The sequence below is a fragment of the Grus americana genome, chromosome 20 (assembly GCF_028858705.1).
Source record: "Grus americana isolate bGruAme1 chromosome 20, bGruAme1.mat, whole genome shotgun sequence".
Taxonomy (NCBI): Eukaryota; Metazoa; Chordata; class Aves; order Gruiformes; family Gruidae; genus Grus; species Grus americana.
Window position 1 is genome coordinate 214,675 of NC_072871.1, and position 21,425 is coordinate 236,099.

A 21,425-nucleotide genomic window follows, 5' to 3' on the forward strand; every position below is an offset into this window, starting at 1 on the left:
CGGCCCCCCGCAGCCCGGCGGAGCCCGGTGTCCCGCCTGGGTGGGCCGGGGCGGCGGTGACTCAGCCGGGAGAGGCGGGCGAGGAGAAGGAGGAGGAGGTGGCGGGGGAGGAGCAGCAGCAGCAGCAGCAGTAGGAGCCGCCGCAGCCGCCGCGGAGCCGCTCACCTGCCCCGCTCCGGGCCCGCCATGGCCCGCCGTGTGGCCGCCGTCCTCCTGCTCCTCGCCCTCGCCTGCCTGCTGGGCATCCTCCTGCTCTGCCTCGGCTCCGGGGACACACGGGGCCCGCCGGGCTTCAAGGTTAGCGGGGCGGGCACCAGGGGCACCGGGCACCGACGGGACGGCGACGGCGGGCACCCGGGAGAGCTGGGCTGCCGGGGCCGGGGGCGCGGGGGGGGGCAGCCCGCGGGATGCCGGCTGCGGGAGGGGCTCCGGCACCCAGGGCATCCCCAGCGTCAGAGGAGGCCACCGGGGCTGGGGGTCCCCGAACTTGCGGGGCGGGGGTTGCAGGGAGCAGCCAGCCCACCCGGCTGCGGGGACCCCCGGGACCCCAGACCTGCGCTTTGGGAGAGGAATCTTTTGGACACGCCAAAAAATAGCGGTGGCACGTCTGGATGTGGCCCCCGCAGACCAGAACAGCCGTGTCAGCATCTGCTCCTGCGGCTCAGTCTGGGGCCGGGGCACCCCTGCGCACCCCAGCATTGCCTGGCGCTCCCGGGCTCCAGCTGCATTGCCTGAGCCAGCGCTGCCAGACGAGAACTGCAGTTCCCTATGAAAATGAGCTTTTTTTTTTTTCTTTTTCATTGTAAATTCAGATGCTGAAAGAAGTTCCCGACCAATTTCTTGTTGGTCAAGCCCCCCCAGTTGACTCTTTTGCAGTCCAAGTCTTTTATTTTAAAAAAGACCTTTTTTTTTTTTTTTGGTGACAGACCATTGTGTGGGGAGCAAAGCTCTTGTCCTGGAAAGTGGTTCATCCAAAACCCCCGTTTTCTCATCCCAAGCAATTTCCCTGGAAACTTTCTGAGCCAGTCTGAATGCCAGATGTGTTGCCTTCTCTCCGGGTTTGTCAGATATAATGAAAATTAAGTTGGGAAAATGAACTGGCTTAGTCAAGATGATATTCGCTGTTGTTAGTATAACTAGCAATTATTAACTCTTTCCCTGTGACACCGTTCTTCACCACCCGTTGCCACGTGCTGGACCATATTGAGCAGTGTCCATAGCTGGTTTCAAAATGGATTTCTGTCTCTTTGGACACAGGGGAATTGAGACGGATCAGTGCTGAGACCCCTATGTGCAGCACTTGGGTCAGCCTGAGAAGCCTCTTCTCCTCCTGGTTCCAAGCTGGAGCTTTGCTTTTAGGCCAGATGCATTCCCAGAAATTTAATTTTTGAGCTTTTTGTGCTTTTTCTCTCTCCGGGTGGTAGCACCTTCCAGTCTGCAGGCAGTGCTGCCGTTTGGGGCTGAGCATCCCCCCCAACATTCATGTGGGTCCTGGCCCAGCTCCGCCCGAGGCTGTGCTGCACTGCCTGGTTCCAGGGACTTGGGGCTTTGCACCATTCCTGAATATGCCAAGTGCATGTGAGGTCCAGCACAGCACGTGTGGTGAGGCGCTGCCCGCCGGAGCTCAGTGCTGGTGTCATGGCAGTGCCTGTTCCCGTGGGGCTGGCTCCAGGCAGGCACCGAGGAGTTTGCTTTTGCACAAAGATCAGGGCTGTTTTGGAGATGCAAAGCTTTGTCTTAGTCTAACTCTGCCCAAAAAACGCAGACACAATTTAGAGGAGGTTGGTCTTGCTGTGGGGGACCCTGGGCACGTCCTCCCCACCCGCCTGGGCGAGACGTGGTCCTTGCTGGCTCAGCGCATGTTAGCAGCAGCTGCTGGGTGATAGTGCTGCTCACAGCTGAGCTATGGCTCCGTGTCTTCCCTTTCCAGCTCCTTTGCTTGGAATATAGACCTAAAAATACCCCAAATTAGTTATCCTGTTGCTGGAGCGACTGATCCCAGGAGCGCGGTGTTCCCCTTCCCTTGCAGGTCCACAGCAGGGATTATGGCTGTCTTTTGACAAGGTTTTTTTTCCTTCTTTTGGCAAATCTCTTCACTGGCTGTTACGCAGGCTGCCAGGCTCTTCCCATGCCAGCCATCCCAGGGGAGCTGCAGCTTCCATGGCAAGAAGGAAACCCGTCATAACCCACCACAGACCTGGGGGCCCCACAGGTCTCACCACCCTTGAGTGAGGTGGGATGTTGTGGGGCCGGGCTGAGCCCCCGCTGCACCGTGGGGCCACCGGAGAGCCTGTGGGGTGGGGGGCTGGAGGCCCGAGCACAGCCACGGGCCATGGTGCCAGGCTGAAGCAAGTTAGGCAGTTCTCAGTGTCCCCCGTCCATCCCCTCCCGTGGGGTGTGGGATGTTTCTGGGCAGAGCCATGCACTCGCCAGGAGACCTGAGCCCTCCTTGTGTCTTCACTGCCCTGTGGCCTTTGGGGACATCACTGCCCTCTGCATCCCCAAGCCCTGGCTTGGGCTGGGCTGAGCGATGCTGCAGTGGGGCAGAGCCTGCAGGGCCATGGGTGACCCAGGAGGCAGCAGGGCCAGGGGCAGCACGGGGACGCTGTCCCAGCGTGGGGCCTTGTCAGGGACCCCCGTGTCCCCCAGCCCTGTGGCATCACCAGGGGCTGGTCAGGGATCCTATTGTTAGAAAATATCCATCATCCCTGTGCTACCAGGAGATGCTGGGGCCGGGGACTGTCGCGAGGGCTGGGGCCAGGGCCACGAACATATGTGCAAGGCCCCGCCAAGCCCTGGGCTGCTGGCAGCCGAGCATGCTCAGGTGGATGAAAGGGATGACAGGAGCCAGGCACCAGCATGGGAGCATGCCAGGGCATCCTTGTGTCCCTCCAGCCCTCATTTCCAGCCCGCTCGTTGGCAGGCGCAGGACACCTCGGCTGGAAGAGCTGAGGGCAGTGCTTATGCTGCAAATCACTGACGAGATGGGCTTTCAGCCAGGTTTCTGCCTCCTGTGCTTCCCGTCTTGCAGGGTCCCTGCAAATGCCTGTGCCCCTTGCACGACTGCAAGCCCACAGCTTGCCACAGCTTGAGCCCGCACAGTGGCTCGCTCTGTGCTGGGGGGTGCAGTGGCTCCAATGCTCCGGCACACGGGCTGGGACAGGGACAGGGACAGGAGCTGGGACGGGCTGGCACCATCACAGCCCCACTGTGGGTGACTCCATCGCCAATTCCTCTGCAGGTGCTGGAGGCGTGTGTGTACGCCCGGGTCTGGAGGAGGGGATGAGACCTCTCCTTCATCCCTGGGGACCCTCTTGACTGTCCAGGTCTGCTGCAGCCCCTTGGTGCACACACACCTGTGCACGTGGCTTCACCCCTGCTCACTGCCACCAGTGCTGCCGGGGAGGACTGCTCCTCCACGGGGACAGGCTGGGGTGCAAAACCCTCTGCCCCCCAGGAGTGGGACAGAGGGGGGTGGCACGAGGCCACGGTGGCTCCCGTCATGCCGGGTCAGACAGGGAGTGAGCCATGGCGTCAGCAGCTGGCTGGGCGCCGGGCACTCCCTGCAGCTGGCAGTGCCCACCATGCTGCAGTGGTTCGTGCCGCCACACGTCGTTACCTTGGCTGGGCCTGAGTGCTACCGCCTCCACTGCTGGGGCCAGGCCACTGCTGGTCAGAGGGTCCCGTGGACCATCCCTCACTCACAAGTCCTGGGGCTGCTGCTGCCCTGCAAAGATGACCCCCACCCTGACCATCAGGTGTGGTATCAAAGGGCACAGGGATGCGCCTGCGTGGGGCAGCTGGTTGTGTCACCCCAGCAGTGTCATTGTCACCCCCAACATGACACCTCCCTGGGCGCGGGGTCCGTGCTGCCTCTTGCTGCCGACCGCCCTGCGCAGGCGGCGGAGCCACAGTTGCAGCCACGTGTGCTCTGTTCCCTGGGCCTGAGCAGGCAGCGTGGCTGCCCCAGGCACGCACACACCCACTCGCTTGCCTGCAGGGGCGCACTCTTGCATGTGTGCCCACGCACACCCATGCATGCGCACCCACCTAAAGGCATGTATACAAACATGTTGGCACACCTATGTGCATGTACACCCCACCTGTGGACACCCACATGCATGCACCCCCCCCAACACCTCCATGCCTAAATTTGCACACGCATGCATATGTCCGCGCGCACACACCCCCACATGCACACCTGCAGGCATGCACACTACATGCACACATACATGCATGCACAACCCCATACATGCACATCTGTGCCGTGTACACCCACATGTGTGCACTCCCCCATGTGCACACCCCTGTGCCAGCTCTCGATGGGACTGGAAGCACGGCACAGCCGAGCCAGCCCTGGTGACGGCAGGAGGAAATCCCCTGGGCTAGGTTTCCGCCCGCCACGGGTGCATGGGGCTTCCCCTGCCCACGCCGGGCCCAGCCGTGTGTCCAGACTCGTGTGGCTGGCCATGTCTGTTCCTGCCGTGAGTCACAGAGTTGGTCTGGCATCCAGAGTGGGCTGTCCCCATCCCCGGTGTGTGGCACGGGGTGGCCCTGGCTCTGCTGATCATCCTCGCTGCCTCCTGCTCCAGCATTTCTTAGCCCCTGCCACGCTGTAGGTATCCCCATCTTCCCACCTCGTTCCCCTCCGTGGGCTGCAGCCCCATATCATCTGGGGGCTGGAAACCGCTCCTGGGGTCCCAGTTGTGCTCAGCTTTGGGTTTGGGGGTGACCTGTCAATACTTTCCCTTTGGGGAGTGTTGTCACCCGGCTAATGCCAATGTCATTTCAGGTGATATTTGTGGTGGTGTGGTGCCCCGCGAGGACAATGGGGACATCTGCATGGTGGCCACAGGGCACGTGGGCACACATGTGGCAGGGGTGGGCAGGGGATCTTCTGGGGTTGGACCCTCCCTGGGGACCCCTCACGGGGATGCCAGGACAGCGAAGGGGACGTGCCATGGGGACTGAGGGGCTGGGAGCGGGTGGTGATGTGCCAGCAGGCGTCCCCTGGGACAGGCAGCTTCGCTGGGGCAGACACAGCATCCTTTATTGCTTGTGCCTGTGCCTGACAGGCGATTGCCATTCCAGGGGCACAGGGTTTGCCCATGGGGTCCCAGGGCAGGCAGGCGAGGCAGAGGTGCTAAAGGGGCTGGGGGAGACACTCAGTGCCAGGGGGTGCATGGCCCGTGGCACGCTGGGCAGAGGAGGGGGCTGAAAGCCCCCCCAAGGCTGCCCAGGGCACTGACCCCAGCACCCAACCGAGAAATGGCTCAAACTGGGAGTCCTGCTCCCCAACTTTGTGCTTTGGAGCGGGAGCCAGCAAGAGGAGGGCTGTCAGAGCCCCCTCCCTCCTCCTTGCAGGGTTCAGCATCCCCAGGAGCTGCTCCCCCACACCAGTGCCACGGCACACTGGCCCGTCTGGCCACAGAGGGGGATTCTCCACTGGCTCGTAGCTTTGGCCCATGGCATGTGGCAAGCTGCTGACAGTTAACAGGAGCCAGGGGAGGCGGGGGGGGGTGTCACCCATTGGAAATGGTTCCCTGGAGGAGCCGGGTGTACCACTGGTGTGGGGCCATGGGTTCACGTGGGGGCTGCCTCTAAGTGGGGACCCCAGGCCTCTGCCTGTGCCCTGACGCTTATTTCTGCTGCCTGAGCTGGCCAAACCCAACCCTGCAGGCACCCGGGCTGCAGCCCACTGCGGCTGGTGGGGACAGGGACAGGACCACAGTCCAAACAGGTGTGTATGCCCCCGGGGCACCCACCAGCCAGGGCTGGGGTGGTTCCTGGGTGCTAGGCAGGTAGAAGAGCTGCCTGCCCCAGCCCTGGGGCTCAACCCGGGTCTGGGCAGGGCAGGCAACAGACGGAGCCTTTGTACAAGCCAGGTTTAAGCCTTAAGTGGTTTCACCCCAGAGATGCTCAGCTGCTTTTCCCCCGCCGAGACCTGCAGCCTCCTCTCTGGCAGCGAAGCAGCTCCGGCAGAATCACAGCGGGGCGGGGGGTGGCAGCGCAGACAGCCCCAAGTCCACGGGTGGCAGGGGGTGAGGCAGAGGGGTCTGCTCGGGGGGCTGAAGGCAGCACGGGGCAGCCCCTCCCTGGGAACTGGGTAACCTTGTTTGGCAGGAGGGAACAGGGTTATTTATAGCCGGAGAATGGCCGAGCCATACAAGGGCAGAAGGGATGAGGTGCCTGGCTGCCCTTCTTTGGTGAGCTGCATCCCCGAGGGGCCACCCCCAGGTATCCCCCCCGCACTGGCACCAGGCACCCCCCGGCATGGCTCAGCACAGGGAGATGGGAGAAGGGGTGTGGGGGGGACACAACACCTGTTCGGTGCTCAGGGAGGCAAGGGGGTCCCCATGCCTGAAGAGCCAGAGTCCCTGTGCTGTGCCAGTGTCCCCGACTGGGGAGAGCGCCCGCTCCCAGCCGCATCCCGGGCAGGGCCCCATGCAGGCAGATGCAGGCAGGACCATGCCCATGCTGGGCTGAGCAGTGCTCCCCCCCCGCCAGACGACGCTCCTGAAGCTGCCAGGCAGGACCTTCTCTCGGGATGGCCTGGGACAGCCAGGGTGTCTCCTGCCTCTGGCCTGACCTGCTGCCTCCCCCCCCACAGTATGGCATCGTGCTGGACGCCGGGTCCTCCCACACGGCCATGTTCGTCTACAAGTGGCCTGCAGACAAGGAGAACGACACTGGGGTGGTCAGCGAGCACAGCATGTGCGATGTGGAGGGTAAGGACTGTCCCAGTCCCCAGGGGCCAGTGTCTGGCAGCAGGGTCTGTCACGTCCCCTGTGGGCAGGGCACTGTGATGGTGCGAATGCCCCTGCCGTGCCCAGCTGCCTCCCTGCGTGTTCACCAGGGCAGTGAGGTGTTATAAGAGGTCCTGCTCTGTTCCCAAAATCTCCCCCATCTTACCCCAAGGCTTGCAGCCATGCATGCCTGTGGTTTATCTTTTCCTGGCATGCATTGAAACGCCAGGAAACAATTCAGCTCCCTGCCTAGCCCAGCAAGGAGTCAGGGATGGTTTTCTACTCTCCATTTAAGCAACCCTTCCCCGGCTGTCAGCCAACGGGGGATGTGGCACGGACAGGGAGATGTGGCTGGACTCTGGCTGGCCCCCACGCCCACAGAAACCTGCAGCGCCTGCCTTTTGAACAGCCTGGGCGGGGTAAAGCTACCCACCGAGCATCTTTCCTCTGAGCATCTTCCCACCACCTTCAGGGAGCAATGCTGTTTCCTCTCCACAGGTCCTGGCATCTCCAGCTACAGGTCCAACCCTCCGGCTGCCGGCACAAGCTTGCTGCACTGCCTGAACCAGGCTCTGAGAGATGTGCCCAAGGAGAAGCATGCGGACACCCCGCTCTACCTGGGTGCCACAGCTGGCATGCGCCTGCTCAAGTGAGTGCTTGCTCTGCCCGTGCCAGCCTGGCCCCAAACATTGCCTGGGGGGGGGGCCCTGTCATGCACCCTGCCATCTTGCCACCCATGGCAGGGCTGAAGATGGTGAAGGACAGCTGTGATGTCTCCCCTTGCCCCCTAACCCTCCCAGCTGCCCAGCTCCACGTCCCTTGCAGAGGTGGTCCTGCCTTTCAGAGCAGCAGATGCTCTTCAGGGTACGGGGCTGAAAAGGGGCTGGCATGGGGCCAGCACCAGGATCACCCACCCAGTCTTTTTGGCTAGCCAGGAGGAAAGTCCCCCTGCACCCATTGCCAGCCTGATGGGATACAGTGAGAATAATTCCCCCCCCCCCACCCAAACCACACAGAGAAGGGAGTCCTGCCCCCTCACCCAGCCACCGGGCTCAGGGGGTGAGAGCATACCTCCATCTCTGCCACCTTCTCTGGCACAGACAAGGGGAATTAGCTGGAGTTTTTTGGGGGACATCCCTACAGGTACCCAGGTGAGGACGCACGTGCCTCCTGCGCTGCATGCTGCAGCAGGGCTGGGCCCCAAGGGCTGTGTGGGCAGTGGGGCCTCCGCTCATGGCACCCTGCCGCAGCCCTGCCACTCTACCCTCTTGCCTGGCCCGCAGCATCATGAACCTGCAGGCTTCAGACGCTGTCCTCAGTGCCGTGGCAGCCACGCTGAAGTCGTACCCCTTCAATTTCCGGGGGGCAAAGATCCTGTCGGGGGAAGAGGAAGGCGTCTTCGGCTGGGTCACCGCAAACTATCTCCTGGAGAACTTCATCAAGGTGGGCAGGGGAGCGCGGTGCCCGCTGGGGACAGCTGCGGCGGCCAGGCTGTCCCACAGCTCATCACATCCTTACGCCTGCTCTTGTCTTCCTTGCTCAGCGCGGGTGGCTCGGGGAATGGATCCAGCCCCAGAAGACGACCCTGGGGGCCATGGACTTTGGGGGCGCTTCCACACAGATCACCTTTGAAACCAGGGACACCATCGAAGACCCCAGCAATGAGGTGATGCTGAAGCTGTATGGCCAGGAGTACAAAGTGTACACCCACAGCTTCCTCTGCTATGGAAGGGACCAAGTCCTCAAGAGGCTGCTCTCGAAGCTCCTCCAGGTACCAGCCTGTGCTCAATGGGGATGCCGGCTGTCATGACTCTGTGGTTGCCCCCTCACCCTAGTGTTTGTACAGGGGTGTCCCCAGCCTTGGCTCTAGGACAGCCCCGTGGGGCTGGCTGCACACCTTTCCCAGCCAGCTCTTGCGTTTTGCCCCCAACCTCTCCTGTGGTCCCAGGGCTTCCTCCTACCCTCTCCATAAGGTGTTGCACCCCATGGCTCGAGCCCACACATCCTAAGTCATCTCAAGACGCTTGTGGCAACTGCCTGCTCTGCGTCCCACTGCCCAAGCTCCTCTGCATCTCCCCAGCAGGGAAGCGGAGGCAGGCAGGCAGGCAGTGGTGCCAGGGCTGCCAGGCAGCACCAGGGGAGCTGGGGCTACAGCACGGCTCATGCATCCTGTGCATCGCTTCTCCAGCAGGCTAAGAGCTACCAAGCAACCATCCCCCATCCCTGCTGGCCCACGGGCTACCACAAGAACCTGTTGTTGAGCAGCATCTACGACAGCCCCTGCACGGAGAAGGAGAGGCCCAGCTTTGCCCTCAACACCACCATCACCATGGTTGGCACTGGAAATGCGAGCCTCTGCACTCTGCACATGAGCAAGCTCTTCAACTTCACCACCTGCTCCTTCTCCCGCTGCTCCTTCGATGGCATTTTCCAGCCAGAGGTTTCAGGAAACTTCATTGTAAGTCCTGGCATGGAGCAGGGTGGTGGCCTGGCCGCTGCGTGGGCAGGTGTCCCTGGCCCCAAGACATCATGCGGCGGCAAAGCAGACCCCCGGATCTGCAAGGGCAGTGGCTTGTGCCCAGCACAAGCTGGCTGTTCATGGCAAGAGGGTTTGCTCCCAGCCTGTTCTACAGCTGCCTCCTTTCCTCTGTCAGGCCTTCTCTGCCTTCTTCTACACGGTGGACTTCATCCAGACAGTGATGGGGAGACGTGTACACTTGCCCAGTGACCTGAAGGATGCTGCCGAGACCATCTGTGCCACCAGCTGGAGTGAGGTGGGCTCCTCGGGCATGGCGGGGAGGTGTGGGGCACCACCTGGGCTCTGAGAGCAGCCCTTGGAGGGGGCTGGGTGTCCTGGCACCCATGGAGTAGGGGGAAGGTGGGTGACAGCTCCCACATGGGACCAGGAGAGGCTCAGGTGGGTGTGGGCAGCGCCTTGGCCAGCCAGATGCAACCACCCAGAGCTTCAGGCCACAGAAACAAAGCCAGGACCCTGTTGACTTTATCCCTTTTCTCTATCCCTCCATGCATCCCACCCAGCTGCTCCAGAAAGCCCCTAAGATGGAGAAGAGATTGTCGGATTACTGCGCTGTCAGCATATTTGTTTATTTGCTCACCACCAAAGGCTACAACTTCAACGACCATTCCTTCCCCAACATTGCCTTCCAGAAGAAGGTGGGTTGCTCATGCCATGGTATGTTTGGAGTTAGGCCAAAAAGCCCTGCAGCAGAGATGAGCCAAGCACCAAGAAAGAGCCAAACAATGTGAAGGAAGATCTCAGGGAACAGAGGCAGAATGGAACTCCCAGTTTTTGGGTGGAACTTCTGGGAGGTGGAAAAAAAATGAGCTGAGCTGACTGTAAGGTAGTCATGGAGTCAGGTCCACCAGGCCTTCAGTGGCCCTCAAGACACTAGCCATTTCAAACTCTTTGCTCAGGCTTGTTGAGAAGTCATCTCAGGGCAGGATCCCATCTTTGCCAAGTGCCCTCACTTACATAAGCCATGGGATGGGCAGCGAGATCAGGACTGACCTGAGTGGATGAGATCCTGTTCCCATCAGATGAGCCCAGCTCAGCACAAGATGGTCACTGTTTCGCCCCTGGGCTGGCTGGACCGGTGGGCAAGGGGGGGCTCAGGGTGCTGTGGACTCCCCCACACCCCTCTTCTCCATTGGGCTGACACTGAGGTGGTCCTCCCTGGAAGGTCTCTTGAGGCCTGTGGAGCTGGGTTGACTGGGGTGGTGACCATGCCGTGCTGTTTCCACAGGCAGGAGAAACCTCCATCGGCTGGGCCCTGGGCTACATGCTGAACCTCACCAACATGATCCCAGCAGAGAAGCCCTCTTCCCACAAAAGCATAATGTACAACTACTGGGTCATCCTCATCCTGCTCTTTGTGGTCACCACCCTGATGTCTCTGGTGACTGCCATCTGCCTGCTTCGGCACAGCAAGTCCAGCGCAATCTAACGGCAGGGACAGGACCCAGCACCATCCTTCCTGCTGGAGTCTCCATGGCCTGAACACTTGGGATGCGTCAAGTGCTAGGAGATGTCCTCCTCCAAAAACTGACACTGCCTGTCCCAGAGGGAAAGCTGTCCCTTTTTGCCCTCTCCTTGCTTTCAAGCTGCAGAAACAGGGGGGGGGGGCAGAAAAGGACCGCTGGACCTGCGGGAGAATGGATGGCTTAAGGGTTTCCAGTGCCACTCAGGGATAGGCCCCGGAGCAGGATCGGGATTTGGATGTTCAGACCTGGGGCATCTTTCTGCCACCAGACCTGGGCTGGACTGGGCCAGTAAGTCCAGACAACAGCAGGATTTATTCTCATGTGTATGGGGTGGGTGGGGAGTATTATTACACTAGTCCTCATAGCTGACTTCTCCAGCCTGTCCCTGGAGCATCAGCCCTGCCTCCCGGGGAGCTCTGGGGATCGCCCAGGGCCCATGCTGTCTTTCTGGTGGATGCATAAACCCTACTGACCTTCCTGAGGGCCAGATCTTGGCCTGGATTTCCACCAGCCCCAGCACAGGGGCTTTGGGTAGGGGCTTAGCAACAACCAGGTGTGGGGAGCAGGCAGTTTCCCAGGTCCTGCTTCAGCAACCAGATGTGGTGCCTCCTCCATTCCTGTGGTTCCTAAGCCAGACTCGTCTTTGCCACAGTCAGAGCCTCCTCCGTCCCCCATGCAATGGCACAAAAAACCCCCGTGGCTCCCTGGTGCATGGCCGTGCCAGCACAGAGGTGGCAGGCTTGCTGCAGGAGTGGGGCTTTGCGCTGGCTTAGGCTTTGAGCCCTGCATCACCCCATGGAAGGCAGCTGGGAGGATGCACCTTCATTTCCAATTGAGTAAGAAGAGGGACATGCAAACATGCAGAAGGTTTGGGTTGGTTTTTTTTATAATCAGAAATAAATCTTTGTAACCACTCATATGGCTCTGTGGCTCTTGACCAGCAACAGGCTGATCAAGCCTGGCTGTCCCACAGGGGTAGAGCCACTTACGGGGTCAACTCAGACACAGCCACAGGTCAGGCTCTGCCTGGAGGTCTCAATCCTTTGCAGCCTGCCCAGTGCTGAGACACCATCACAGCTTCATATGCTCTACCAGCCTGGAGAACTCCCCCAAGACAGACCAAGGTGGGCTTGAAACCTCACTCCAGACTCAGGCCACACAGAGGCGGAAAAGTTTCAACCAGCCACGGTTGCAAAGTTGAGGTTTCCCAAGAGCTGGAGGTCCAGTCGCCCCAAAGGCACGAGCAGGCAGTGCTCAAGCTGACTGCCCTGTGCACTCACTGCTGTGCTCACAGACGCAGCCTCCATGCAAGGAAAGAACAGAAGGAGCCTCAGCTCCCGGGGGACCAGTCTGGTACCTAAGCAGGGCAGGAGAACAGCCCACAAGGTTGGCGATTTGTTCGTGCAGTTGCTGGCAGCTCAGAGCCACCGTGGCGTGCATCCAGCTGCCGGGCAGCTGCGCAGGGCCAGTCCCAACGTGTCAACTCCATCTGGAAAGAGCCTCCCACCCCACCGTGTCCCTCCGCACGCCCCAGGAGAGGAGCGGCTTTAGCGAGAGTTGTGGTGTCTCACTGCCCTCCTTGCCCTTGCAGGCAGCACAAGCGCTGCTCTTCACTCCGGCTGAGCTCCCAGTAAGTTGTGCTTGGCTTAACCCACCCATTCCCTGCAGCCATTTTGCTTTTAGCTGTTCTGGCAGCTGCTCCCCATCCCTCGGCACAGGCTGAGCATGATGCCAGTTCAGATGATGTTCTGAGCCCCCAAACCCAGTTTCCTCCCCGGGCCCCTCATCGCCCCAGCACAGGGACTCCCTCCTGTGGCAAGGCTCGGGGCCCGTCTCCAGCTCGCACAGGGAAGGAGGCATTCCTGGTCTCTGAAGCTAAAACGCTGCCGCTCTCCTTTAAGAAATCAGCTAGCTTCCAGAACCCAGGCTGGGGTTTCCCGTCTAAGAAATTCAGCTGCAGCTGAATCAGAGCTGGACATTCACCAAGAGCAGCCAGGTTGCCCTAATCATGACTTGGAGTTTGCCATTAGGAAAAAAATAAGCAAAAGAGGCTTCTTAATCTTCCCACGTGCCCCTCTGTATGTGGGGGATTCGAGACAGTACCATTCCTTTGCCGGCTGGTTACTGATCTGGATGGAGAGCCTGGGACTGGCTGGGTGATGTGCCCCAAGAGCAAGGCGGGGCACACAGAGGGCTCGGGGCAGGCGGGCACCCCTTGGCAGGGGCAGAGGACACCCCCAGAGGCCGTGCAGCTGCAGGGCTCAGCTCAGCCTCACTGGGGCTGGCGAGAAAAGCCTTGCTGCTACGGGGGCAGGGACACTATGACCAGCTAGGCTCAAGAACTGGAGAGCGCACAGCAACAGCTCTGCCCCTACACATCTTAGCTCAGACCCGTCTGTGCCTGCAGTCACTTCACAGCCCCGTGCTGTCAGACACGAGTGCTGTGGCCTCAGAGGGACCAGAGCTCTCTGTTCCAACGTTTACCACAGGGGCTGCCTCAGGGTGACATTCACCACCCCTACCCCAGCTCTTCCTGCCCACCACCAGCCTTCACTTCATCCACAATGTGCACTTTCAGCTCTTGACTTTTATTGTACCCCCCACGTGCGACGTTCGGAGGCTACCTGGGAGGCAGCAATCCCTACGGTGCCTCCACTGCGCTCTCACTGCAGGATCAACTCATCCGAGCTCCCGAGCAGTGCCACAGAGCCCACCAGTCTCTCAAGCAGCACAGGCAGGCCGGGCAGGCAGGAAGGGGTGAAGCAGGACACAGGCACAGTGCGTTGTGCTCTGCTGACTACTCCACAACGTCCCCATATTTGTTCCTCCTCACTGGTGGTGCTGTGCTCTCTCTGTCCTCTGGGCTGGGCAGATTTTCTGCAACAAAAAGAACAAGCTCCCTGGACCCCCAACTATCCTGGCATGTTTGCCAGGGGCAGGCAGAGAACCACAGAGCCCTGGTGAAGCATTTAAAGCCTCTTCAGCTGGACCCAGCTTTGGGAGCTCAAGGTACCAGTGGGAGAAAGCAGCAAGCAGCTGTGGGGACTGCCCAGCAGTGCCTGTTCTGGTGCCCCTCCAGCTCTGCCCACCATACAGAGCAACCAAGCTGTGGAGGGGTTTACTGCCTCCCTCCATCCCCTACTCTCTTCTTCCTCTTCCAGCAAACACACCCTTCACACTGGCTCTTGTGAATCTACAAAGCAGGCAGGGCAGCAGGCAGAAGTGAGCGCTCCCACCCCATGCCACCAGCCCTGCTCAGGTATCTGCGGCACAGGTGGTGGGCCCAGGCCATGGAGAGACATGGGAGCCACGAAGGCAAGCAGGGAGCTCCAGCCTCCCTAGCGCTGCTGCCACCCCAGGCACCTGCTCCCATCCCTCGACTGCAGGGTGCCAGTGTGGGACTTATATGGGGACTTTTGGCAATGACACAGTTACCAACTTAATTATGAGGCAGGAACAGCAAATTGTTGCGGCAGGGAAGAACCAGGCATGACAAGCCCAGGGAAAGCAACAGGGAGAGATGGGAACGTACCTGCGGGCTGAGAAACACTACCAGCCTTGGCAAGCTCCTGTGGGGACTTGCCTGTCTCCAGGTAAATCCAGAAATCGGAGCATTTCTGTGTCTCGGCTCTGGTTACCACGTAGCTGGCGAGGGACCCTGCAGCTGAAGAGCCCAAGATGCTCCCGAGAGCGCCAGCAGCAAGGGCATTTGCTAAGGGCAGTGCTGGGGAAAGCACCTGCCAGCTTATGAGCTGCTGCGGCTGCTTGCGAGCCGTCCCTGAGGCCCCCAGGGCTGTGGGGAGCAGTGATGTGACAGGAGCCAGGGGAGAAAATCCCCCGGAATAAGGACAAGCAGCCCTTCTGCCTGCAACACAGCCCTGCTCCTGCCGCTGCCCGCCCGCAGCCTTGCCTGCAGACTGGCAGGGCTGGGCAGGGCCGGGCAGGGACTGGCAGGACACTCACCCCCGGCCAGCAGCAGGCTCCACTGCAGGCTGTACGGCAGCTTCTTGTTCACCAGCTTCTGCACGGCGAAGGCGGCCCCGCTGCCTGCCGAAACCGGGGGGCCGGGCGCCGTTACTGGCCCCCGCCCGGGCCGCCCGCCCCCGCTGCCCGCAGCCCCCGGGGAGCGGCGGGGAGGAGCCGGGGCAGGCCAGGCCGTACCTGCCAGGAAGGTGCCGATACCCTTCATGAAGGCGTGGGACTGGCAGGCCGCGTACTGCTGCAGCGCCTGTGGAGACACACTCAGCGCGGAGCGCCGGCACCCGCAGCCCCTGGTGCCTGGCCCCGACAGCCCCGGCCCCGACAGAGCGCACCGGGTGCTTGGCGGCCACACTGTCCTCCACGCGCCGTAGCCCGAGGTTGACCATGGCGCGGCTGGCGGCCCCAGTGCCGGGGAGCACCTTCAGGCCTCGCCCGCCCCTTCCGGCGCGGCCGCCATGGCGGAGCCGTCAGGGCCCTTCCACCTACTGCGGGCCGGGCCGGGCCGGTACCTCTGCTACTGCCTCCCCGGCCCCGGCCCCGGCGGCACCGTCTAGTGAGTGAGGGGCCGGGAGCGGGACCGGGGCCGGGCTGGGGCCGAGCGGCCCCGGCACAGCCCTTTGCCGCTGCCTCCCGCAGTGTGACCGACGCGCTGGAGGTCTGGGCCGGGGAGCTCGGCGCCCGCCCGCCGCTCGGCTGTGTACGTACCGGGGCCGGGGCGGCAGGAAAGGCCCGGGCGTGGGCCGGGGGGGCGGCGGGGGAGGGCGCCGGGGAAGACCGTTTCGGGACGTGCCCCTCTCCTCCTCAGCGGTGCCAGCCGGAGGAGCACGGCACGAAGCTCAGGTGGGTGCTGCAGCCGCGGGGACCCAGCCCCTCCACCCAGGGCCCCTCCTCACCGCAGCCTCGCCCGCGCAGGGAGGCCTTGGGGCGGGGGGCCGCCTCGCTGAGCCTGGGCCCAGGGAAGGCCACGCTGCAGCTGTGGGAGGAGGCCCGGTGTGCGGCCCTGGATCTCTTCAAGCTGCCCATCACTGAGGCGAGAAGCCAGCTCCAGGCGCTGGTGTTTGGCATGGCGGGGCGTGTCGAGAGCCTGGAGAGACGCCTGGAAGGTCTGTGGGGAGATCTGGAAGGGGGGAAAAGGCGGGAGGAGGGTGGGCAGCTCCCCACCACCTTCACGGTATCATCCCCACCACCCAAAGGTGCCCCAAATGATCCAGCTCAGCCAGCAGCGGGACGAAGCTGTGCCTCCCAGGCCTCGGCCCTGGTGGGTTCTCCTCACCGGGCCTGGGTGGATTGGCCAGGAGGGCTGGGCTGGGCAGCAGAGGTGCTGCCTTCTTTTTCCTGTTTGGGCTGGTCGGTTCCCAAAGCTGGCCAGGGTCTGCATCTGACCACCTTGGGCAGAAGAGATCCTTTGTGGGACCAGAGGACGCAGTGCTGTGTCTCTGGGCAGAAACACAACCTTGTCCCCATGGCCAGCACCACACTGTCACCTCTGTGCGCGGGAGTTGCCTTACAGAGGTCTCTGTTTTAGGGGTCTAGGAAGATCTTGGGGCAGCAGCAGGGTGGGAGTGCTGGGAGGAGAACATGGCTCAGTTTGGATGTGGAGGGGAGGAAGCTTGCTGGGGAAGCTTGAGGTGCTGCATGCCATCTTGGGGTGCGTTGTCACAAGCTCTGATTCCTGTGTCAGCAGTGGTGGAGACGCTGGCGTCTTCCTGCAGCCCTGAGAAGAACACTGCCCAGAGCCAGCCGCTCTTCCTGCCAGGTAGGCAACTGCCAGGGGGCACCTCCCCTGGTTCTGCTGTTTGTTTGCTTTCTCTTCCCCAGGAGGCTGCCAGTCCTGTGCTCATGTGCTCTCCAGGACACTCCAAGTCCCCTCGGCTGTGGCTGCTGTCAGTCGCCCTGCTGTCCTGGTGCCCTTCCCAGCACAGAAGGGGTCAGGGCTCAGCATGGTGCCTCTCAGGGTGTCTGGGGCGCACTGTGCTCAGGTCAGACGCCGGGCATCACCAGGCAGGTTGCTCGCTAGCCTCTAGGAGGAGGTCAGGCTTTGCTGCCCTTGCAGACTGGGGGCCTCTGGGAGAGGAGACCAGGCTTGGCCCTTCCTGACCCACCACAGATACTGGGCCAGCCTGGCTGAGCTGTGGGAGGCTCACCTTGGGCATGGAGGGGCTTGCAGAGCTGCCAAAGCAGCTAGCTGACCTTTTGCAATCCCCATCCTGTCTGTCCCTGACCGAGGCAGACCCTAGCCCCAGGAAGAACAGGGGTGCTGGCTCGGCTTTGCCAGCCAAGAGGAAGATCCCGGGAGAGTCTCTCATTAACCCTGGCTTCAAAAGGTAAGTACTGCTCCCGGGCCCAGCGCTGGGGCTGAGCTGCATGGAGATCCAGTGGGCTCTGTAGCTGCGTGGGAGCAGGGTGTGGGGCTTTGGGCTGTGATGGTCCCTCCATCTCCTAGCAAGAAGGCACCGTCTGGAGTGGACTTTGAGGACTCCTGACCTGTGCTGTCCCGTCCCCCAATGACAGCCCTACTGGAGCCTTGTCAGCCACTTGTGAGGCTGCTGGTGGAGGTTTCACTGCACCCTGGGCCTGCTGAGGCCCTTGCGCCCAGGGAGGCAGATGGGACAAGCAGGACCCAGAGGGCTGGAGCCAGCGCCTGGCAGGGCAGCAGGTCCTTGGCTGGTGCAGTGGCAGGGCCTCTGCAGGGGGACAGACAGGGCAGGGGTGACAGAAGTGGTGGCTTTTTCCCTTGCAGCTCTTCCCTGCTGGCAGGGCCTGCCTCTGTACCTTGCTTGCCATGAATTGATGGAGTTTTAAAAGAACTTTTTATATTGCTATGTAACAAAAAGATTGCCTGTGTTTAACTTATTGCCAGTAAAGCTGATTTAAACCAGCCGGTCTCTGGGGAACCTGGAGGGTCAGGGGCTCAGAGGAGTTCACTTTCCTGCCAGCTTTGTGCCAGTGGGCTGGTGGGTGAGTGGTTAGAGCCTCCCCAGCTCCCTGGAGAGCTGCGAGAATGGGCCCAGCCCTTGCTAGGCACTGGGAGAGGACTGGGAGGCTGGTGCAAAGTCCTGCAAGGGAGGAGAGCTGCTGGGGCTGGTCACTCCAGACTCATGCTTGTCTTGCTTGCAAAGCCTTTATTGATTTCTGGGAGCTCTGATACATGGCTTGGACTTGCCCCACTTCACCCCCATCCCTCTCCCAAATCTGCTCCTGAGAGCTTCCTAACGGTGGGTTCTGGGGGGATGGTGCCCTCCACTCCCCTCAGCCAGTGCGACGGGGGCCGGGCAGTGCCCACCACCTGCAGCGTCCCCCGGCTCCGTTCCTGGGGCTCTGCAGAGGCTGTGCTGGTTCCCCTCCCCGGTGCAGCTCCTCGGGGGCATCCTGTGGTGCCTGCTGCCCTGGCACAGCCCTGCCTTGGGTCACTCACCTGGCAGGTGGCACAGTGCGCCTCCAAGGCAGGCTGCAGGTATGCTCGCTGCAGTGCCTGCCCTCTGTGCTCCGCAGCCCTCTGCTCTGGGCAGCTTTCCCTCCCAGCTCCTTCCCTTGCCCTCAGCATTGCCCAGCTTTGGTACAGACAGTGGCTGCGGCCCCCTTGCACCCATCCTGATGCTTGAGGGCAGGTCGAGGGGGTCAGGGCCAGGCAGGGAGGGTGGCACAAGAGGCAAGAACGCATTTGTGGGCTCGGTGTGATGTAGATTGCTGCCAGCACCTCAGGCAGGGGTGCCAGCTGGGGGAATTTGGGTGCCAGGGGCACAGCTCATGCTCTCTGCCTTCCCAAGTGCATGCAGGCAGGACTGTGGTGGTTGTAGCAGGACCAGGGGCGGGCACTGGCCTGCTGCCCGACCCTGGTCCTGTGCCCACCTGGGCACGTGCCTGGCTCACTGCGGTGACCGGACCACGGAGCGATAGGCTTGTACGATGTCCTCGCTGTTGGGGCAGGTGTATTTGAATTCCTTGGTTTCGTTGGCACCGCTAAGGTAGCGCCACACACCGCGCAGGTCCTTGGGGATCCCAAAGTGGCGGTAATGCTGGCACACGACCTGCAGGGAGAAATGGGGTGAGCCCCAGCCCAGCCCTGTGTGCCTGCGGTGTGCCAAGGAGGGCCCCGCAGCCAGGTGCTGGTATTCATGGGCAGGAGCCAGCCACGAAGGAGGGCAGGGGGCCAGGGGACATTCCTGGCACTGCAGGGGTGGCACCTGGCAGGGGATGCAGAGGGGAGTGAGATGGGTGGGAAGGCACAGTGCTGGGCAGGGGTCGTGGGGAGGAGGTGCCAGGGGGGCACTGGGCTGATACAAGGGTTGCTGCAGGCATCCCATGGGAGGCAAGAGCACGGGGCCAGCAGCATCGAGAAGCCAGGGAAAGGGGAAGGACACGGTGCCAGGATGCCTGCGCTCACCTGAACGATGTTGAGCTTGGGCAGCAGGTTGCAGTCAGCTAATGTGAGCTGGTCCCCGTCGAGGAAACGGCGCTGGGAAGCCTGGAGGTGGGGGTCGTGGGCCAGCTCGTACTCCAGCGGGGCACTCAGGTACTCGTCCAGCTTCAGCAGGGCCCGCAGCAGGCTCCGCCGCAGCGCTGTGGGGAGGGCAGCAGCACCGCTGTGTCAGGGCATGGCCCACTCCAGCCAGCACCTGCCCCTGCCCTCCCAAGAGAGCCCTGGCATGGCCACGCTGAACTGCGTGGGCAGGGGCACCGCCTGGAGACCCAGCTGTGGGCTGGGGCAGAGGAGAGCTAGAAAGGCTCAGGGTGACCTGACCGGGCTTTGGGGGTGGCACCTGAGAGGCTGCATGGGGTGTCCCCCCCACCCAGCTCCTCACCCTCATCCTGGGCAGGCACTGGGTTCTTGATGAAGGTGGAGAACTTGTGGAAGATGTCATTCCCGGCCAGGCTTGACTCCCTGTAGTGTGGTACCAGGCTGGGGAACCTGTGGGGAACACGGGCACAGCTGAGGAAGGAGGCAGGGGCCAGCAGGCTCATGTGCTGCCTGCCCGCCCCTCTCTCAGCCTCTCCTGCCCCTCTTTGCCCCCTTGCCCCCTCTTGGGGCAGCACCAACCACTGACATGGGGGGGCCCAGCTTGTCCTCCAGGAAGTCCTCGATGGTGACAGTGTCGGTCTTGGGCTCACCATTGTAGAGCAAAACAGGCAGCTGGGCGCCCGGTGCGAAGTCTTTCAGCACATCCAGTGCCCTGCGGGAGAGGGGGATGGATGCTGATGCCCAGCAGTGCCCAGGGCACTGCACACACGTGTGTGTGCGCGTGTGTGTCCTGGGCAAAGGGATGAGGTGGTGCCCTTGGACTGCTCTTGCCTCAGTGTGTCCCTATGGCAGCTCTGCCCTGGAAAATGCCCACCAACCTCCCTGAGGCAGCGGTGGGCATCTGGGGGGGGTACAACAGGCTCCATGCGTCCCACAGTGCTCACCCTTCATGCCCCCTCCCAAGGTGTTGGGGACCTACCACCCATCAGTGTGCCGGGGCAAGGCTGTCCCACCCTGCCTGTGGCTCTGGCCCTGGCTGGCAGCCCCTGGGAATGGGCACCACTCACCTCTTCACATCCACGGTGGTGAGGGTGAAGGGCACCCCTTTGAGCAGCAGGACCATGAAGAGCCGCTGGCAGAAGGGGCAGTGGCCCACGCTCTCCCCATCCTCACTTGCCTGTGAGCAGAGAGGGAGAGCTCAGCTACTCCGTCCCCTCGGCACAGCCGCAGCAGGGGCAGCGCTGGCTGGGCAGCCCCAGTGGGTGTGGGCTGAGGGTGGCAGGGTGCATGGTGCCACCCCCACCCCCCCCGGCCAAGCCTAGGCTGGCCACAGGCCAGCGAGCAGTGCTGGCAGCACGTGGCACCCGCTATGTGGGGCAGGGTGCCAGCCCCTGGCCCCTGCCTGCTCCTGGGGCCTCCGTGCCCCACCCCAGGGCAGCCCACATGGCGCAGCGGGTGCTGGCCCTGGCGTCCCCAGGGGACCGGGGCCACAGGCTGCCCCAGCCCTGCAGTGCCGAGGGGACTGGAGCTTGGGGGCAGCAATGATGATGGCACCCGGGGCAGCTGTGGGAGGGACTGTGCCAGAGCAAGGCAATGGCGACACTGGTGGCCCCATCATCCCCAGGCGGGCCCTGTCCTGTGCAGCAGGACAAACTGCCCAGGCCAGGCAGTGGCTGGGAAGGGCCCCGCAGGTGCAGGCAGGCAGATGCCGCGGTGGCTGGGCTGCTGGGCAGGGGGCTCTGGCTTGGGAGGGGGGCACCCCAGTCCAACACCCCAGGCCAAGCACCCACAGTCCCCCATGCCTGTGGGGCAGGCAGCAGCATGCTGTGCCCTGGAGAAGAGCCCTGAGCCCTGCCTGCCCAGGGCCCCACATCTGGGTGCTGTGGTGGGCAGGGGTGGCTGGGCCACCGCAGCCCAGGCAATGCCAGGGTGGCAGCCAGAGGTGCCCACCGGCCTGAGGCACCCTGGGCTCCCATGACCACCCCCCCCCCTCACCTTGACGAAGAGCTGGATTTGGGGCTTCTCGGCCATGCTGGGTGGCGGCTGCCGGCAGAGTGGTGACTGTGCCGCAAATGTCCGTGCTGGAGTCACGGCCCCTCCCAGCCTACATTCCTCCCCGGGGTGCACCCGCTCCCACCCACGCCTGGCCCCACAGCACAGCCGGGGACGCCCTGCTGTGGGGCCCTGGCCACTGCTGCTGCCGCCAGCATGGGTCTGGCAAGGGCGGCTCGCAGCAT

At 62.5% G+C, this 21,425-nt stretch overlaps 4 protein-coding genes across 13 annotated transcripts; 2 read left to right on the plus strand and 2 right to left on the minus strand.

The window, feature by feature from the left end:
• ENTPD2 (ectonucleoside triphosphate diphosphohydrolase 2) lies at positions 1-11,665 on the plus strand. The gene is made up of 9 exons (XM_054849124.1): positions 1-297; positions 6,611-6,728; positions 7,245-7,395; positions 8,030-8,189; positions 8,290-8,517; positions 8,935-9,204; positions 9,401-9,520; positions 9,786-9,920; positions 10,511-11,665. The coding sequence occupies exons 1-9, from the start codon at positions 187-189 to the stop codon at positions 10,709-10,711; spliced, it is 1,494 nt and encodes a 497-aa protein (XP_054705099.1). The 5' UTR covers positions 1-186; the 3' UTR covers positions 10,712-11,665.
• A 1,652-nt stretch (positions 11,666-13,317) lies between these two features.
• Positions 13,318-15,187, minus strand: TMEM141 (transmembrane protein 141). Of its 5 annotated transcripts, XM_054848164.1 has the most exons (5): positions 15,062-15,187; positions 14,910-14,976; positions 14,712-14,795; positions 14,281-14,412; positions 13,318-13,625 (listed from the first exon to the last, which is right to left on the minus strand). In XM_054848164.1, the coding sequence occupies exons 1-5, from the start codon at positions 15,113-15,115 to the stop codon at positions 13,546-13,548; spliced, it is 417 nt and encodes a 138-aa protein (XP_054704139.1). In that variant the 5' UTR covers positions 15,116-15,187; the 3' UTR covers positions 13,318-13,545. The 5 variants fall into 5 exon arrangements, with proteins under 5 accessions (XP_054704139.1, XP_054704138.1, XP_054704137.1 ...); XM_054848163.1 differs by having other exon boundaries at positions 13,318-14,412; XM_054848162.1 differs by having other exon boundaries at positions 14,712-14,976.
• PAXX (PAXX non-homologous end joining factor) lies at positions 15,174-17,607 on the plus strand. Of its 6 annotated transcripts, none has more exons than XM_054848157.1 (7): positions 15,174-15,282; positions 15,366-15,426; positions 15,535-15,569; positions 15,642-15,832; positions 16,411-16,730; positions 16,960-17,053; positions 17,173-17,607. In XM_054848157.1, the coding sequence occupies exons 1-7, from the start codon at positions 15,185-15,187 to the stop codon at positions 17,235-17,237; spliced, it is 864 nt and encodes a 287-aa protein (XP_054704132.1). In that variant the 5' UTR covers positions 15,174-15,184; the 3' UTR covers positions 17,238-17,607. The 6 variants fall into 6 exon arrangements, with proteins under 6 accessions (XP_054704132.1, XP_054704135.1, XP_054704129.1 ...); XM_054848160.1 differs by having other exon boundaries at positions 16,411-16,485; positions 16,897-17,053; positions 17,173-17,601; XM_054848154.1 differs by having other exon boundaries at positions 15,535-15,832.
• A 227-nt stretch (positions 17,608-17,834) lies between these two features.
• Positions 17,835-21,335, minus strand: CLIC3 (chloride intracellular channel 3). Its single transcript, XM_054848166.1, has 6 exons — positions 21,184-21,335; positions 20,256-20,365; positions 19,775-19,900; positions 19,532-19,638; positions 19,114-19,289; positions 17,835-18,757 (listed from the first exon to the last, which is right to left on the minus strand). The coding sequence occupies exons 1-6, from the start codon at positions 21,217-21,219 to the stop codon at positions 18,596-18,598; spliced, it is 717 nt and encodes a 238-aa protein (XP_054704141.1). The 5' UTR covers positions 21,220-21,335; the 3' UTR covers positions 17,835-18,595.
• Between the last annotated feature and the right edge of the window lie 90 nt (positions 21,336-21,425).

Coding starts and splice junctions, on each gene's coding strand:
- ENTPD2 (XM_054849124.1), top strand. CDS start 187: ATGGCCCGCCGTGTGGCCGCCGTCCTCCTGCTCCTCGCCCTCGCCTGC. Junction 7,396..8,029: donor GCTGGCATGCGCCTGCTCAA/GTGAGTGCTTGC, acceptor CCTGGCCCGCAG/CATCATGAACCTGCAGGCTT. Junction 9,205..9,400: donor AGGTTTCAGGAAACTTCATT/GTAAGTCCTGGC, acceptor TTCCTCTGTCAG/GCCTTCTCTGCCTTCTTCTA.
- TMEM141 (XM_054848161.1), bottom strand. CDS start 15,115: ATGGTCAACCTCGGGCTACGGCGCGTGGAGGACAGTGTGGCCGCCAAG. Junction 14,977..15,061: donor GTGTGGCCGCCAAGCACCCG/GTGCGCTCTGTC, acceptor GTGTCTCCACAG/GCGCTGCAGCAGTACGCGGC. Junction 14,413..14,711: donor GAGCCTGCTGCTGGCCGGGG/GTGAGTGTCCTG, acceptor TGGGCTCTTCAG/CTGCAGGGTCCCTCGCCAGC.
- PAXX (XM_054848154.1), top strand. CDS start 15,185: ATGGCGGAGCCGTCAGGGCCCTTCCACCTACTGCGGGCCGGGCCGGGC. Junction 15,427..15,534: donor CCCGCCCGCCGCTCGGCTGT/GTACGTACCGGG, acceptor TCTCCTCCTCAG/CGGTGCCAGCCGGAGGAGCA. Junction 15,833..16,410: donor CCTGGAGAGACGCCTGGAAG/GTCTGTGGGGAG, acceptor TTCCTGTGTCAG/CAGTGGTGGAGACGCTGGCG.
- CLIC3 (XM_054848166.1), bottom strand. CDS start 21,219: ATGGCCGAGAAGCCCCAAATCCAGCTCTTCGTCAAG. Junction 19,639..19,774: donor GACAAGCTGGGCCCCCCCAT/GTCAGTGGTTGG, acceptor TGTTCCCCACAG/GTTCCCCAGCCTGGTACCAC. Junction 18,758..19,113: donor CCAAGCTCAACATCGTTCAG/GTGAGCGCAGGC, acceptor TTCTCCCTGCAG/GTCGTGTGCCAGCATTACCG.